General features: G+C 44.5%; 2 protein-coding genes across 2 annotated transcripts in view; one reads left to right on the top strand and one right to left on the bottom strand.

Moving 5' to 3' along the window:
- ralgapa2 (Ral GTPase activating protein catalytic subunit alpha 2) overlaps window positions 1-6,864 on the top strand; it is a gene marked incomplete at its 5' end in the record, with an annotated part of 124,811 nt that extends 117,947 nt beyond the window's left edge. The window contains one exon of the mRNA XM_080539909.1: window positions 4,030-6,864. Coding sequence (XP_080396035.1) covers window positions 4,030-4,184 — 155 coding nt within the window. The 3' untranslated portion in view covers window positions 4,185-6,864. The remainder of the gene's footprint in view (window positions 1-4,029) is intronic.
- Window positions 6,865-9,714: 2,850 nt separating this feature from the next.
- On the bottom strand, window positions 9,715-11,151 carry insm1b (insulinoma-associated 1b; the record flags this gene model as incomplete). Its single annotated transcript, XM_080540403.1, has 1 exon — window positions 9,715-11,151. The coding sequence occupies one exon, from the start codon at window positions 11,149-11,151 to the stop codon at window positions 9,715-9,717; it is 1,437 nt and encodes a 478-aa protein (XP_080396529.1).
- Between the last annotated feature and the right edge of the window lie 4,142 nt (window positions 11,152-15,293).

Raw genomic sequence — 15,293 nt, 5'->3', positions numbered from 1 at the left:
TCTGGCCATGGAACCTCAGTACCTCAGACTGAAGAGCTCTCAGCTACCTTAAGACAATGGACAGACCTCCGTTTCTCATTTATTTACGATTCTGGAGACAAAAAAACTTGTGTTACCTGCTCTCCCACTCTGCCTTTGCAAGTGCAACCACAAATGTATATGGTTCAGTAAAGCCAATTATTTTTTAGCTGTTTTATTTTTAAGTACTGCTCCAGGGCATATAGACAAGAGAATTACGCTCCACCGTGCTTGAACGCTGGACAATGAGGTAGACGCACATTGAAGGTTTTGTGTTATAAATAGTTTTGTCCTGCAACTATGGGAAGAAACTGTTTAACTTGCTGTACTGTCCTCAGGTTCTCTGTCCAAACATTGTGCTGTGTCACTGGTCTCTCTCTCTCTCTCTCTCTCTCTCTCTCTCTCTCTCTCTCTCTCTCTCTCTCTCTCTCTCTCTCTCTCTCTCTCATGATATTGGGGATTTATTGAGAATCTTTTCAGGCAACTCAGGTCTGCTGCTCCGACCACCTCTGTCCGACCACCATATCTCTTAACGAAACAGATTCCCAAAACGACGCGAATGACAGAAATCATTAAACCAATATGGGTAGGACAGATTCATAAGGTCACGCAAGCGACTCAAAGCAGCAGGGGTTGGGGTTTTTTCAAACAGACTTGCGCCCTGTCACTCTCTGAGCTGTCTATTAACCTCATCTTATCCACCTCATTTTTCTGGTTTTCTGCTCGAAATGACATGCCCAGAGTGAATATAGAATATCTCCACAATCACAAGGGCCTTCATAATGATATTGTTATCAAATGAAAGCTAACACCTGTGGGGTAGCTGTAGAAGTGTCAGAATCAAAATCTATGTTACTGTGTCAGAGCAAATAGAGCTAGAACATTATAAAACATCTCAAATTCAGTCTCCGCCTAAAAAAACAACAGCTTTTACAGTGAATATCACCTTGGAAACCTGATGAATAAGCCCAAATCATCTAGGAATCAGTACTCCAGGGTCTTATTAGTACTTGTGCCAAAGTCGATGCTAGTAATGTGAGCAAATGCAACTTTGTACCTGTTTTAGTACAGGTATGTTTAGGCGGACACCTATATGTTTAGGCCATTTGGAGATATGTTGGCACCATCTTTGACCTTTGACCTTTCTCATGTATCAGATTTTATTTTTTAAATTTTTGGGGGGATTGGCCGACCAATGGTATGGAAATTCGGCGTTGAAACCGGACATGACGCATTCTCCAGTTGGAGAAAACTGGATGTGACTTAGGCCGTGTTTACCGTCTCTGGAAAAAAATGGTGGCATCGTATAGCATGCAAAGTTGTGAAAAAAATGTGATATCTTTGAAGAGAATTGATCGAGGTAAACTCTTTATATCACTTCGGATGCCCATGGGGGTCCGTTGGCTCCTATGAGGTTAAGTCATGTATTAACTCCTTCATATGTGTTTGTCTCTTTTTGATTCTCACAGTGACAGTAACTAACCACAGTGCCTACGCAAGCTGTTTGAATGCCCCCCCCCCCCCTCCCCCCCCTACAGCGACTGTGCTTAGCAGCATCTCTGTGTTGTGTCGTGGTATGACTCTTGTCTGATGTGATGCTCTGCTGTCTGTGTTCTTTTCTTTTAGATTAAAAATATGTAAAAGGGTGTCATAACGGTATTTGAAGAAGGTAAGCCCCGAGCCCCCGACCGGAACCTTGTTGTGTCCGTGGCCCCAGGGCCTCGCCTCGCTCACTCGCTCGCTCTCCTCTCCTCTCTCTGGTTGTTTTTCTTTTCTTTTATAATTTGGTACTAACCAGCTTTATTTACCAGCCGCCAAAATGAAAGGTGGATAAACGGATAGGAGGTGGTGTGTGTGTGTGTGTGTGTGTGTGTGTGTGGGTGTGTGGGTGTGTGGGTGTGTGGTTGTGTGTGTGGGTTCGGGCTGGTAATTGAGAGTGACGCACGATGGGGACAGTTAGCGACTGACTAAGTAGCAGCATGAGCAATAACAGGCACACTCCTGGCTTCTGGCTTCTGTTCTGCATGCCGTGCAGCTTTATCCCCTCCCCTTCTCCCCCCCCCAGCAAACGCTCCTTCTTTTTCTCTTTCTCTTCCTTTCCTTTTTTTTTTTTTTTTTTTCTCTCCTGTACCCTCCTGTCCGAGTGCGGCTGTGGCCTGGGGCAGAGTGTGACACTAACACCTGCCGCTCTGGAGAACGTCTTTGTCATTTAAGCCTTGTTTGAATTGCTGCAGGGGACCAATAGGAGACCAGCCACATTTAGGCCCTTTGTTTGGTTTTTTTTCCTTTTCCTTTTTCTCTCTCTTTCTCTTTCTCTCACTCTCGCTCTCTGTCTCTCTCTCTCACTCACTCACTCTCTCTCTCTCTCTCTCGCCCTCCTCTCTCTTTCTCTCTCTCACCCCCCCCCTCTCTCTCTTTCTCTCTCTCACCCCCCCCCCCCTCTCTCTCTCTCTCTCCTCTCTCCCTCTCTCTCCTCTCTCCCTCTCTCTCCTTCTCTTTGTCTACTCTTTTCTTCCTACTTCTTATCACATACTGTGCCTGAGCCTGACCTGTCCTGATGTTCAGAGGGTCTCACACCAAGAAACACACACACACACACACACACACACAGTATCGCCCCTATCAGCCTGTTGACTTGTTGAGGGGAGGTCAATGTGGACCGAGGCGTAGAGAGGCTGGTTGCTGTGACAACACAATTCAAGTTTGGGGATGATTGTTTCCCAGTTCAAGACGTGTTTTCATCCATTTTATCATTACTGTCCATTGTTTTTATCAAGTGCCTATAATATTGGGCCTTCTGTCTATCGAGGTGTGTGTTGCATGGGTGGAGGTAGGCAGCATGCTGGTGGGGGTGTTATGTCTGTACGGGGGCGGTGACATCTCTCCCTGTCCTTATCTCTCCCTCACCTTACAACTGGGGAGGGGGGTGGGGCTTACAGGACCACTCAGGAAGTTGTAAGTGTTAGTGCTGGAATGGTCAAAAGCAGAAGGTACCGGAATGCTGCCATCCTGCTGGAGGCTTGGACCTAGAGGATGCCCCGCCCACACGTTTACCCAGCGTCCCCTCCTCCTCTGTCCTTTTCATATGCAGAGCGAGGAGCCACGGCACTTCCACCTCCTCCTCCCCCTTTTTAACCCCACCTCCCCCTCTGAGAGGAAGTCAGGGATGCTTGTCCACCAGGCTGAGTGTCTGTTACTGCAGCCATCTGCTGGCCCTTTTAGCTGCAGGAACTTGAGATGCTTCGGGGGGGTGGAAAGGGAGAAAAAAGGGGAGGAAATAAAATAGGCAACCAGATGCCATCTTGACAAAGCAGGGAAATTGTTTAAACTTGAGGCATGGCTGAGACGGGCAGGGTGGTGGGGGGGGGGGGGTGGCAGGTGAAGGAAGGGTTTACGCAATATTTTTATTTTTATTTTTTCCCTCACCTCCCACTTATCACTGCTTGGAGCCTGTAATGACTTCAATATGACACACAAAAAGATACTCAAATACTCTTTCTACTGACTAAGAAAGGCAATTTTGTTCTTAGCACTTGGCTTAAAATGTTTTGCGTCTCCTCTGTTTTGTTCAATTCATACAAGCATCCACTTATCCAAACCCAAAGTGTTGGAGGAAATATGAAGCATCTCTCTTTTAGCAGGCTGAAGTTTGACAAAGCATGTGATACAGGCATGATGTTTTTTTTACCTTGCATCTGAATGTGGATCCCTTGATGCAGTCCACACATACAGTATGTCATTGTTAACATGTGTGGAACTCAAGGGTCTAATAAGTCATTATGCTGCTGATACACAGATACATCCTTTTCAGGTAGTATTTTTCTTTTTTTGGTCATTGTAAATGTGACCCTAGAGAAGAGGTTGCTTTCGGGGAGTGGGAAGCGGTCACATGCATGGCAGAGCATGCTGGAGTATGACACATTTAAAGGCCCCATGGACACCTGCCACGTCTCACCATCTCTCTGTCCCCCCCCCCTCCCTCTCTCTCTCTCTCTCTCTCTCCATCTCCAGGCTCTCTCAGTGGCAGCACAAGTGCAGAGCTCAGTGTTGCCGTAGGAACAGACTCCGTTGACCAGGTCTCTCCCACGATGCCCCGTGCCACAAAGAATCGAGTTTCTGGAAAACTCCGCCGCTCAGCCAGCGCCATTAGCAAGTCCTCCAACTGAGCTTTTCAACCGGACCCTCTAGCCCACTTACTCCCCTACAACCTCACCCCCCTTGAGACTGCAGTTAGAGTGTGTGCATTTTGTGTTTGTTTTTGTTTTGTGTCATTTAATCATGTAACTGGAGCACATTGCAATTTTTTTAATTTAAGCGGGAGTTATTTATACTTCGATACATTTCCAGTTGTTTCTGCTGTGGAACTGCATTTTGGAGATGGATATGAGGTTAAGCTATTCAGGTTCACTCCGATTGCAGGTTTCATATTATCCTAGAGAGAAGTAAGAGAATCTCTTTTTGATTCACAATGACTGCTAAATGTCACTAGTTGTGATTTAAAAAAGGGTTTTTTTTAAAGAGGGAACTGGGTTGATGATGTTTGTGAGTCTTAAAGTCAACCGAGATGGAAAACATTTATATTTATTTTCTATGCCACAACTTTCAAGCTATAGCTTATGAGCTGGTAGTTGACACTGCAATAGAGACAACTCTAAAAGGCTTGAATGGGAGACTGTTTTACCTTAAAGTCTTACGCACTGTCCTGCTATACATGCAAAGAAAAAACACAAGAAAAAAACACTGAAAGAGACAGCCGTATATGTAGTGGTTATGTAACAGAACCGTGCAGGACAGACAGCATTTCCTCTCCTCCATACCAGATGCATTTTCATATACATCTGCCTCTTGGATCTCCCCCCCCCCCCCTTTGAACCTGCTGTGTGAAACACTGATACCCTCTCAATTCTGTTGGCAGGATGAATATTGAATTGTGGTGTTTGTGCTGATTGTTTGTTTGTTGTGTGTGGGGGGTGGGGGGGATATGGAGCCCTGCTGGCCTGTCTGTGTGGACCATCCTCATCCTCTCACTGTGGAGAGGAGGAAGGACCGCGTCATAGGAGGTGCTGTCTCTGGCACACACGCCCCCCCCCACGACAACACTTCCTGGTTACGAAGTGCCGTGAGGGCGTGCAGTAGGAGTCTGTTTTTAATGGGTTATGAACCTTGAGTGGACAATCAATTATGTCTTTCCAACCGAGGTGAATCGAAGTTTGTTTTCGTATTTTTTATGGCTGTAATTCCCTTCTTTTTTTTCTTTTTTTTTAAACGGATTCTGATGGATTTTTGTTGCGCTTTGATTTATGCAACTCTGCTGGAATGAGAAAAGACTGCATTTGTAATTGTTGTGTGATGTCGTTACCCTGTGTAGAATTGTTTAACTTGGGTTCATAACCTGTAATCCGATAAGTTCCATCTGTCTATTTCCTCTGCCATCGTTTTGCTGTCCCGTGCAGATAAAATCATGACATTCCAATGTTCCCACAGAGGTCTTTTGCACTCACTGTCATTGATAAACTAGCATTGAATGTTTTTTTTCTCTTTATTCTTGGATGTAAATTGCTTTAAATTTTATTTGCTGATCTGTTCCTTTGTGGATGTACATACAGAGTCATATCGGGAGACTTATGTTGCCGTTGTGTTGTATTATGTAATGTGCTGTTTAGAGGAAAATGCCGCCGGAGCCTCAGGTGAACCTTAACTCCATGCACTTGTGCGTGCGTGCGTGCGTGCGTGCGTGCGTGCGTGCGCGTGTGTGTGTGTGTGTGTGTGTGTGCATGCATGCGTGTGTGGGCGTGTGTGCGTGTGTGGGTGCGTGTGCGTGTGTGTCTATGTTTCTGAAGGAGCTTTTCACAGTGCCTGTGTAATTTCTACCCACCATGACCCCTTCCTACAACCCTCTATCACTGGTCAGACGTAATTACATTTCTTTTGTTTTTGTTCCTTCATTTGCATGAATCATGCCGTGGACAGCCAGCTTGGCCCTTCTCATTGTGAACAAGAGAGAGAGAAGTGTTTTCTCCCAGAAATGTCCATGTCTTCTCCTCGTCATACACACAGTGTATATGGAAACATCCACTTGGTTTTGGGGCTGCTTATGTTTCATATTTGGAGACGACATACCAGCGCTGAGCTCTAGTGACCGTCCTAGCAACAGGCAGGCTGGCACTACCCACCCCTACCTGCCCGCCTGGGTTGCTATGGTAGCCACAGGTGTTGTACACACACTGGCTCTGACCACGCTGCCACATCATCCCTGTGTGTCACACTTCTCTACCTTGCCTCTACGTCCTCTCTTTCTTTCATTCCCTTTTTTTTTCTTTTTTTCTTTTTTTTAATAAATATAAAGTCTCTCTTTCCCTCTAGCACTGACAGATAACATAGGAGGCATGAACTGAGAGTTCGTTCAGAATGAAGTCCATTTTGTGCATTTTTTTTAAGAATGTATGCAAATATTGACCTGGATCAGATCAATGCTTTCCACCTTTCCAATAGCCACTATAAAGAACTACCCAGATCTTTATACTGGCTCCTCATAGGAGTAAAAGATTGTAGATATAATTCAAATAGATTGTCATGTTGTGGATGAGGTCCCTGTTATATATGGGAGGATACGGGATATTGATTTGACCAGGACAAGGATTGTGTCTTACTGAGACTGGCTCAACTCAATGTGAAGCAACAGAGTTTAGTGTTAATTCTAGATGATTTTTTTTGGGTTTAGGAAATCCTGTACATTGTGTCAAATCGAGGGCTCCAGTCCCTCTGAATATAAATATATTAATGCCTGTAATATAATCTTTGTATAAGAGGAAAAAAAGCTTGAAGATGTCATCATTACTTGTTAACATATCGAATTGTTTTTAATGACAGAAGTCATGCTATCTTTATTAGAGATGTGAAAAATTGAAACATTTCATTAAATCAATTTGAAATTCTATGATGATGCCTCTGTGTGTTTGTCCTCATGCTGTGTCATACCAGTAAAACATATCGGTAACCAATAAAAAAATATAAAGTAGCATAACAGAAATGAGTTACAGTAATGCAGTTGGTCAGTCTAGCCTGTTGTTCATCCTGGCTGGGAGAGGGTGTGTGGCTGTAGGGACAGGTTGACTGTAACCCCAGTGGCTTTGGTTGGGGAGGGGGGGGGGGGCTGGTGAAGGGGGAGATGGGGGTTGACATGATGGTGCTGTTGTCTTGATTCTGCGACCCCAGCCCAGCAGCAGGGGTAACCTGACCCCCCTCCCATCTGTCCCCCCTGCTGCTCAGCCCTGCTGGGGGATAATGGGCCCTCACCCTGAGGTACAGGTGCACCGTCTACAGACACTACCTCTGCCCTGGCAGAACGGCTGAAGACATAAGAGCACTTCACGATAATTGGAGCCCCAAAGCTGTGTGTGTGTGTGTGTGTGTGTGTGTGTGTGTGTGTGTGTGTGTGAGAACTAAGCTTTCATCCTTCGCTCTTCCCCTCAGATAGTTCAGCAATATGCACATTTACTATAGTCAACCATGTTTAAAAGAACTGAACATGTGGGGTAAATAAATAAACTAAAATAATTTCCAACATAGGCTACCAAGATATACAGTATAATATTTTTTTGTAAAATGCTTTTTATTTGTCGAAGTGCATATAACAGACTCTGTTACAATGTGGCCACAGACTATTTCACATTTCAAAAGCCTACATATCAGGAGTCTCTCGCTCTCTCTTCTGTACCCCTTTTCTTGTCACCAGTGACATGACAGCATCCTAAAGTCTGGACCAAACAATGAGCTGTATCCTCTCATGGGTTGGCTGAAATCAGATGCTTCTGTTAGGAGCTTCTTTATTTCTGAAAAATGCAGTGGATTATTGGGAAGTGAATGTGAGCCTCACTGTTAAGAAACTTCCACAGGCACTCATTCAAGAGGACAAATCGAACTCCCAGGTGTCCTCAAGGGTAGACAGATAGCCTTCTGATCCAAGGGGCTGGGGGGGGGGGGTTGTGTGGCCATCACCTCTGTCCTGCTGCCATGTCCTGACTCCACATTATGGGAATTTATGATGGGGAGTTAAGTGCTCTGTTCTTTATGGCACCAAAACAGTGCCTTTAGAGCCAGTAATAGTGTCTGAGTCACCTGTATCAGACTGACAAATAGACAATCGATAGGCTACCTAACTCAGTACTCTGTAGAATGAAAGGTCAAGCACACTGATCTCGGTTCATGAAACTTCATCAGAGGTGGATGAGGAATTAGATTGGAATGTTGTGATAAGAATGCCTCCATTTGAGTCATTCATATAGTGCCTTTTCAAACTCATTCAGGCATGGCATTGATGCATCCACTTGGAGTGGGCCCTAAATCATAATAATTACATCATGATAATTGTGTTATTAGCCTACTCATCAGTACCAAATGATTGACTTCAGTAGACGTACAAACTGGCCAAATTAGGCCATGGCCGAATCTCTGACGTGTGAAGCTTGCCTACTCGAATTTTCGAGAATATTTCCCCATTGCGTGTGTAGCCTATAGTGTTATGCTAATCTATTCATTGTTGATGTATTCTTTGAAAAGTTCATTTAAAGTGAATAGAGTTGAGAAAGACTTAAAGAAGTGAATAACGACGTGGGCCAAACTGTGTGCAAGGCCATTGGCCATATGCAAGTGTAGACCTATTCGTTTCTATTCTTTTTTTTTATTTGTTATAATAAATTCCGTTATTTTCCTTCCACATTTCAAATAGCACTTGTTTGATTTTTCTCAAAGTCAAACTGAAGCAACAGGAATTGGTGTCATTTTGAAAATATTGTTTTTTATTTTATTTGGATAGATAGACGACAACGGTGTACACATACAATCAAGCGCTATAAAAGCCAACATTTAAGAAAATAACCTTTCCATAGAAAAAGATTGCATCTAAGGTAAGAGCTTTACGTTTTACAAGAGCTGTGGAGATTGAAGATTTAAACCGATCCACGACAATGGTCACAACTCATAATTTTTACAAAACATTTGGCTACGACATGTAAACTGCCAGAACGATTCACAGAATAATCACACAACACAACAATAATTTAGATAAAGTAATTGCAGATAGAATAAATAAATAAATTAAATTATGATGAAACATATTGCAACAATAATAAAATATGTGCCAGCAGTCAAAACAGTTATTATATTATGTTCACTTTTTAAGGCAGTTGTACAGCAGTGTTGATGTGTTTTCATATTCTAAAGGCATTTGTGGTTCTACTAAAGGGGATGTTTCGAAAATGTTATCTTTTCAAGACAAAGTTGATAAGTCTGTCCTCACAAGCTAGCATAAAGCTACAGTGATAGCAATTCACAGTCTGTGAATTAAAAAGGCTTTTGAGGAAAACGTATCCAGAATAAAATTGTAATGTCTTAGGTCTAGAAGCTATTACTTGAGCACGTGTGCAGCTGTACTAGAAAAATACCTTTTAACAGTCAAACTACGCATTGTTTTCTTTAGATAAACTAATATGAGAGAAATGTCAAATATAGGCCTATTGAATTCAAGATAATATAGAGAAGCATTATACAACCACTGATTGGCATGAATAGGACATCTTTCCTGGAATAACACCATCTAAACATCAACTTGTCCTATCTCTCTTACAATAACATCACACACTTTATTTTTTTTATCCATTCGTTGCTCCCGTCAAAGGCACGCGTTTTTTCTTCCATTTAGCAGGCGGGGCGCACTGGCATCTGAAGCAGGATCACCTGCCTGTTCTCCGAAGGATGGCATTTGTTGATGTGTCTGGTGAGTCCCGGGGAGCTGTAGAAAGTGGCGGGGCAGTACTTGCAGGGGTAGACCTGGGATGAGTGCATGAGACGCAGGTGTCTCTCCTGGCTGGCCCTGTTGGGGAAATTCTCCCCGCACACGGGGCAGAGAAGGCAGTCCACGGGGCTGAGATTCAGGGGACTTTGGTTTGGATGTTCCTCTGAGGACGAGGAGGCCACTTGAACCTGTTCTTCCATTCTGTCGCTGTTTTGAAACGTGTGCTCCTCGAACATTTGATTTTGCAAGGCTTGGTGTGCCAGAATGTGTTTTCTGAGGTACGCCTGACGCTTAAACCTTTTCCCACAGTATTGGCAGTCGTACAACCCGTCTTCTGAGCCCGATTCGGACGGACCCGGACTCGGCGTGTCTCTGACACTCAGTAGCTCGGCACCTGTGTCTTTGGCTTCCTCCGGGATGGACTTGACACCGAGGGGCATTTTGGCGGTTTCAGATTTGATGCTCTGGGTTGATGATGGCACCCCGGGGGCGCTAGTCTGGACTCTGGGTTTGTGCCAGCGCCGGTGAGAGGCGAGGTTGGCCGGACAACTGAACATCTTGTCACACTCAGGACACCTATACTCAACCCTCACTATCCTAGAGCACTTGTGCTGGGCTAAAGAAAACGGGTCCACGTATTCCTCCCTGCACAGTTGGCAGATATATTCTCCTAAAGGCTTACCTCCCGGGGTCTGCGTTCGGGGTTTGAAGTCGACCGGTTCTTTGATTTTCAGACCCAGCACCGGTGAAGTTGTCATTTCATCCTCAAAAGTTAGTTTTCTGATGGCTTTGGGTTTCTTAGGGGCGGGCTTCTTGCGCTCATTGTCCGATGCAGCAGGCCTTTTGGTCCCGCTGCTGATGGCCGTGGCGGGGATGCTGCTGGGGATGCTGCTGGGGATGCCACTGCGGTTGCTGTTGCTGGTGCCGATTTTCAGGTCCACAGGAGCGAACAGGAGGTGATCTAAGCTGGAGAGGGAGGCAGGCGTGGGGAATGACTCGGCAGAAATGGGGGAACCGAGATTAAAACTTCTCTCGAAATATCCCCGGTCGTGGTCTTTGCTGACGGGCCGGGTGGGGCTGTAGAGGGCTTGGTACACCGCCTCGGGGTTGCCAAATTGGACCGGTTTAGTATCCAGCCTGGGGACCGGCGCGTCTGCTGCAGGGAGATCCGGTGATGGTACTGCGCGGTCCGGACTGGACGCCACAGAGACAGGCGGGGAGATGTCCACCTGACTCTGGTAGGCTGGGGTGTGTTGCTCCTGGTCATCTTCATCCAAACGAGTCCTATAGGATACATGTGCTGATTTCTTGTTCCTTTTTACCAGGAATCCTTTGGGCATCTTTGCGAACAACAACGGAAAGGCACTTTGGAGAGGAGGGCGAAATCTTGACTATATGACCCAGGTTTGTGGAACTACAAGCACAAGCCAAGGATGCGAACTTCTCTTTCCTGCTATTGATCCCTCTGTTTCTGAAATGTTTTCGTCTCCAAGGCATAGCTGCACTCTTTTTATGCCGGAATGATGCTATTGTTCTCGCCCCTTGTTGTCGCATCCTCGACCAATCAGACGAAACGGAGATCCCAGTGGATTTGGTGTGGGAGGGTTCAAAGCCTGGGTTTGGTGGATGTCGTTGGAGGATGTGCAGATAGCTTAGCAGATGTACTTGCGGTTTATTACATTAATGTGTGTGCGCGCCATGCAGCCCCTCCCGGACGGAGGCACACGTCGGACCCTCCTCTTTTTACGGTCTGATGGCTTTCTATACAAACGCACACGTGCCACGGCTTTGTGGCTCTCCTCCGGGGGCCACGAGCTGCCGAAAGGAAATGTCCATCACTGCCGCGGGGGAAGGGGGGGCGGGGGGTAGAGAGGCAACAAAGCAGTGGCTGCGGACTGGGGCAGCGTATAGGATTGACAATCAAATGGAAATATGAAGAAAAAAAGTCATATCGTGCAATGACACAGCGGCACATGCCTACATGTTGTTGTAAAGTTATTATGGAACTTGTTCCGTTTTTCCTCCAACAGCAATATAGGTTATGCTACGCATCCACCTCTCCAAGCCCAGGCTATAGGCTACATTGTGTCAACGAAAGGTTCCTTTCACATTCCCAAGAGTAGGCTATGTATTCAGTCATCCGTGTTAGTTTGTGTTTCATTTCATATAAGATCCAAAAAATATCCATTTGGTACGAATTGATTTAGACTATTTGGGCACGTGTCTGGCAGTTTAACTCGAATTATAAATCAGACCTCTCACTGCATACATAAGTCATCAGAAGGCCCTCTGGTCTTTGTGCACAATAGCCACGTCTGGCCATGCTGGAGAGGCCGTTTTCGTTTGAAAGGCAAATTGACCTCTTCACTGTGAAACAGGACAATCTGGCCCGGGATAGGCGTGTGCTGGCCCGGGATAGGCGTGTGCTGTGTAATCAGGGCTCCAAACAAAGAGGCCCGCAGCCCGAATATCAGGACGTTCAAACGACACCACATCCCCATACAGATTACACGTTGATGATATCCATGTGTATAGACCACTACAGCATCATGTGCAACGAAACATATTGAGATTTGAATTCATTCACATTCCTGAAAACGTCCTTTTTGTCCAGACTTACACACCGAGTTTGTTTTGGATATTGTTCCATGTGAAAATAGTTAACAAGTATAATAGAACATATCCTAAATACATATTATTCCTTTCAACATATCATTCGTTCAAGTGTTCTCTAAACTTTTGTTAAAATAGAAACTGCACCTGTGAGTTAGGTAGGCTACTCGTTCCTGTCTCCCAAATACAAAGAAAAGCCTACTGAAAGTCTATCTTGATAAGTGTCCGGCATTGATTTCCTGAAAATATTAACGTTTTTAAAACCTTGATATCTGTCTCAGAAATAACGGCAATGCACGCACAGATTTCTACTCGAACAGTTTTATTAGTTAGGGTTAGGGTTAGTTACCTTCAAGTGATTATAACATATAAGCACTTTGAGCTGCAACGTTTGCAGGAAAATTGCTATACAAATAAAAGTTATTATTATTATTATTATTATTATTATTATTATTATTATATGTATGGTATAGAGTATTATTGCTTATGTACGCTGCCATCCCCAACAATAAAGTGGATGAGGCTATGGCCAGCGTTTTTTCCTCATGTCTTCAGATGAATGTGCAGTGTTTTTTTGTCTTTGCATGGTGAAACCAGGCAGGAATGAATCTCCATCATCGGTATTGTTCTCCTCATTTGCATAAAGCTGCTGTATGACCAAGTCAAATAATGACACAATCCGGATAGTTGAGACATGCGCCGTGAATAGGCTGCTCTCTGTGCTCAAGCGTTTTCACCTGCTTCAATGCACACCGTTAGCTTGACATTTTGTCCATGATGTTTGATGATAGATTTGGTCATTCGTCACTATACTGTAAAACTGAATGGAAATAAAAATGTCTTCTCTATATTGAACTATAAACGAACATGGCATTCAATATATTGAAGTAGAAATCTGAAGCAAAAAGCAACATGAGCTATTGGCAATTTGAGCCGGGCAATTACGGTTCTGGTTAGATTTAAAATTATAATCCAGGATTATAATTTAAGAATCAATTGATAAAGACATTATTTTATACTGAAACATTCGAACTGATTGTCTTAACATGTATGTGTAAAGGCCTACATTTATCTCTCCTATATTGGATTAATTACTTATATAAATATACAATCTATTAGCATTGCATTATTAACATATCCCTGTAGGCTATGGCTACTTTCATTGGGTCCTGCGTTTGCCCTTACATTTTTGTTTGAACCTCTCTGTTTGTTCAAAGACACGTTATATTAGTCTTGGTTCGTGAGGCTACACGCTTTGATGGCATTTTAACGAGTTCCTCTTTCCCCGATGATCATGTTTCTGAGCGCGTGGGTCGGAGTGGTGGCCTTGGTTTCGGACGCACGTGCGTGTTTGCTCGGTGGCGCGTGCTGCCCTGCGCCTCATTAGCATACAGCTGCCCTTCCGTCCTCCTATCATGTCAACTTCATCCGCCCTTAACAGACATGATCACCAGAGCTATTGTGCCCTAGGCAGAAGGCTAGAACCCACTCTAGTACCGAAATGACCATAATATCCTTCTTAAATATATATATATAGTAGGATATACTATTTAAGTTCTATGCACTGTGTGTTCTATCTAAATGCATTTCCTAAGTTGCCTTTCTTCTTCTGTATGGTGCGGTTTTTCCAATTGGCTGGGGCCTGTTAAAACGTCATCATTAGGCTATGTGCTGCAAATTGCAACTTGTGACTTCAGTTTTCTACTACTGTATGTTCAAATATGATTCAGACTGTAGTAAGTAACTTGACTGCACCACCTACAGGTGAAAGATAAGAAGCATGCTGAAGATGAAGAAAGGATGATCACCCGAAATGACTTCTGGTCTCCTTTCAGGTCACAGTCCTCACGTTGTCAGAGAGACGTATAGTCTCGCGAGGCCAGACGTTTCTGCAAGTGAGGCTCCCAGATATGAAATAGAATAGCCTACACGTGGAAAAAAGGTTACATTTGCAGTACATTTAAACAGCAAGGTTCTACCCGTTAACCTGAAATACCATTTCCGTTACCTAATGTAGCTTCTGTGTGCTTCTACCAACCAGATTGAAACTGCTCTAAAATTATGTCACTTTAATTTTCGCTCAGGGCATGGATTTTCCGAATGGCGTTGTCAATCAATTATTGTAATGGATGAGATTGAGCCTGTGTGTAATCTGATAGAGAGGCCAGCACCATGGAAGAGACAGTGAAGAATCCAGATTCAATCAGTCTGGGGGTCAAGGCACCATAGCCTCCACTTAAACAGCAGATACGTATTAGCGAACGGGAACTGGTAGTGTAACTCGCCCCGTGCGGGAGTCGAACCCCGACCTCCCGCATAACCGCCGGCCGCGCTAACCACAACGGGAGTTAACTCCCTTGGTGGAGCTGTCAACGGGCCTCATGCAGGATCGTTACAGTATATAGGCTGGACAGACAATAGACCAAATATTGTTTTAATATAGTTGGACCGGTGGATGAAGCCTGTACGCATTGTTTGTTTGTTTCTCTGTTGTACTCAATAAAGGACCATTAAAGGAGTGTGTATAGCCTACTCGATAGCCTATCAATGCAACTTCCACAGTTTATGTATAGTTAACAAGCCTTATGCCACTCCTTGCCAACAATTGTAATAGCTCTCTCAATATGATCTCTCCAAATCCCAGGGGAATGTTTGATTCACCTTAATTCACTCATCAAACATCGGAGAGCAGCTCGGAAATGACTGCGTTGCATAGGTTTCCGCCTGTAACGAAGCATGCCCTGGAATGTTAAACCCTAATTCGCCTCTGAGCTGTGGAGGTGGATAAAGTGATTGTTCTATCTGGGCTGATTAAAATGTGCTGCCCAGCCTCTCCCCTCTGCGTTCCCCTCCGCCGTTCCACACATTC

Source organism: Nansenia antarctica (genome assembly GCF_963989245.1).
Source record: "Nansenia antarctica genome assembly, chromosome: 1".
Taxonomy (NCBI): domain Eukaryota; kingdom Metazoa; phylum Chordata; class Actinopteri; order Argentiniformes; family Microstomatidae; genus Nansenia; species Nansenia antarctica.
The sequence above is the reverse complement of the archived record's forward strand: the minus strand, read 5'-3'. Positions and strand labels throughout refer to the sequence as shown.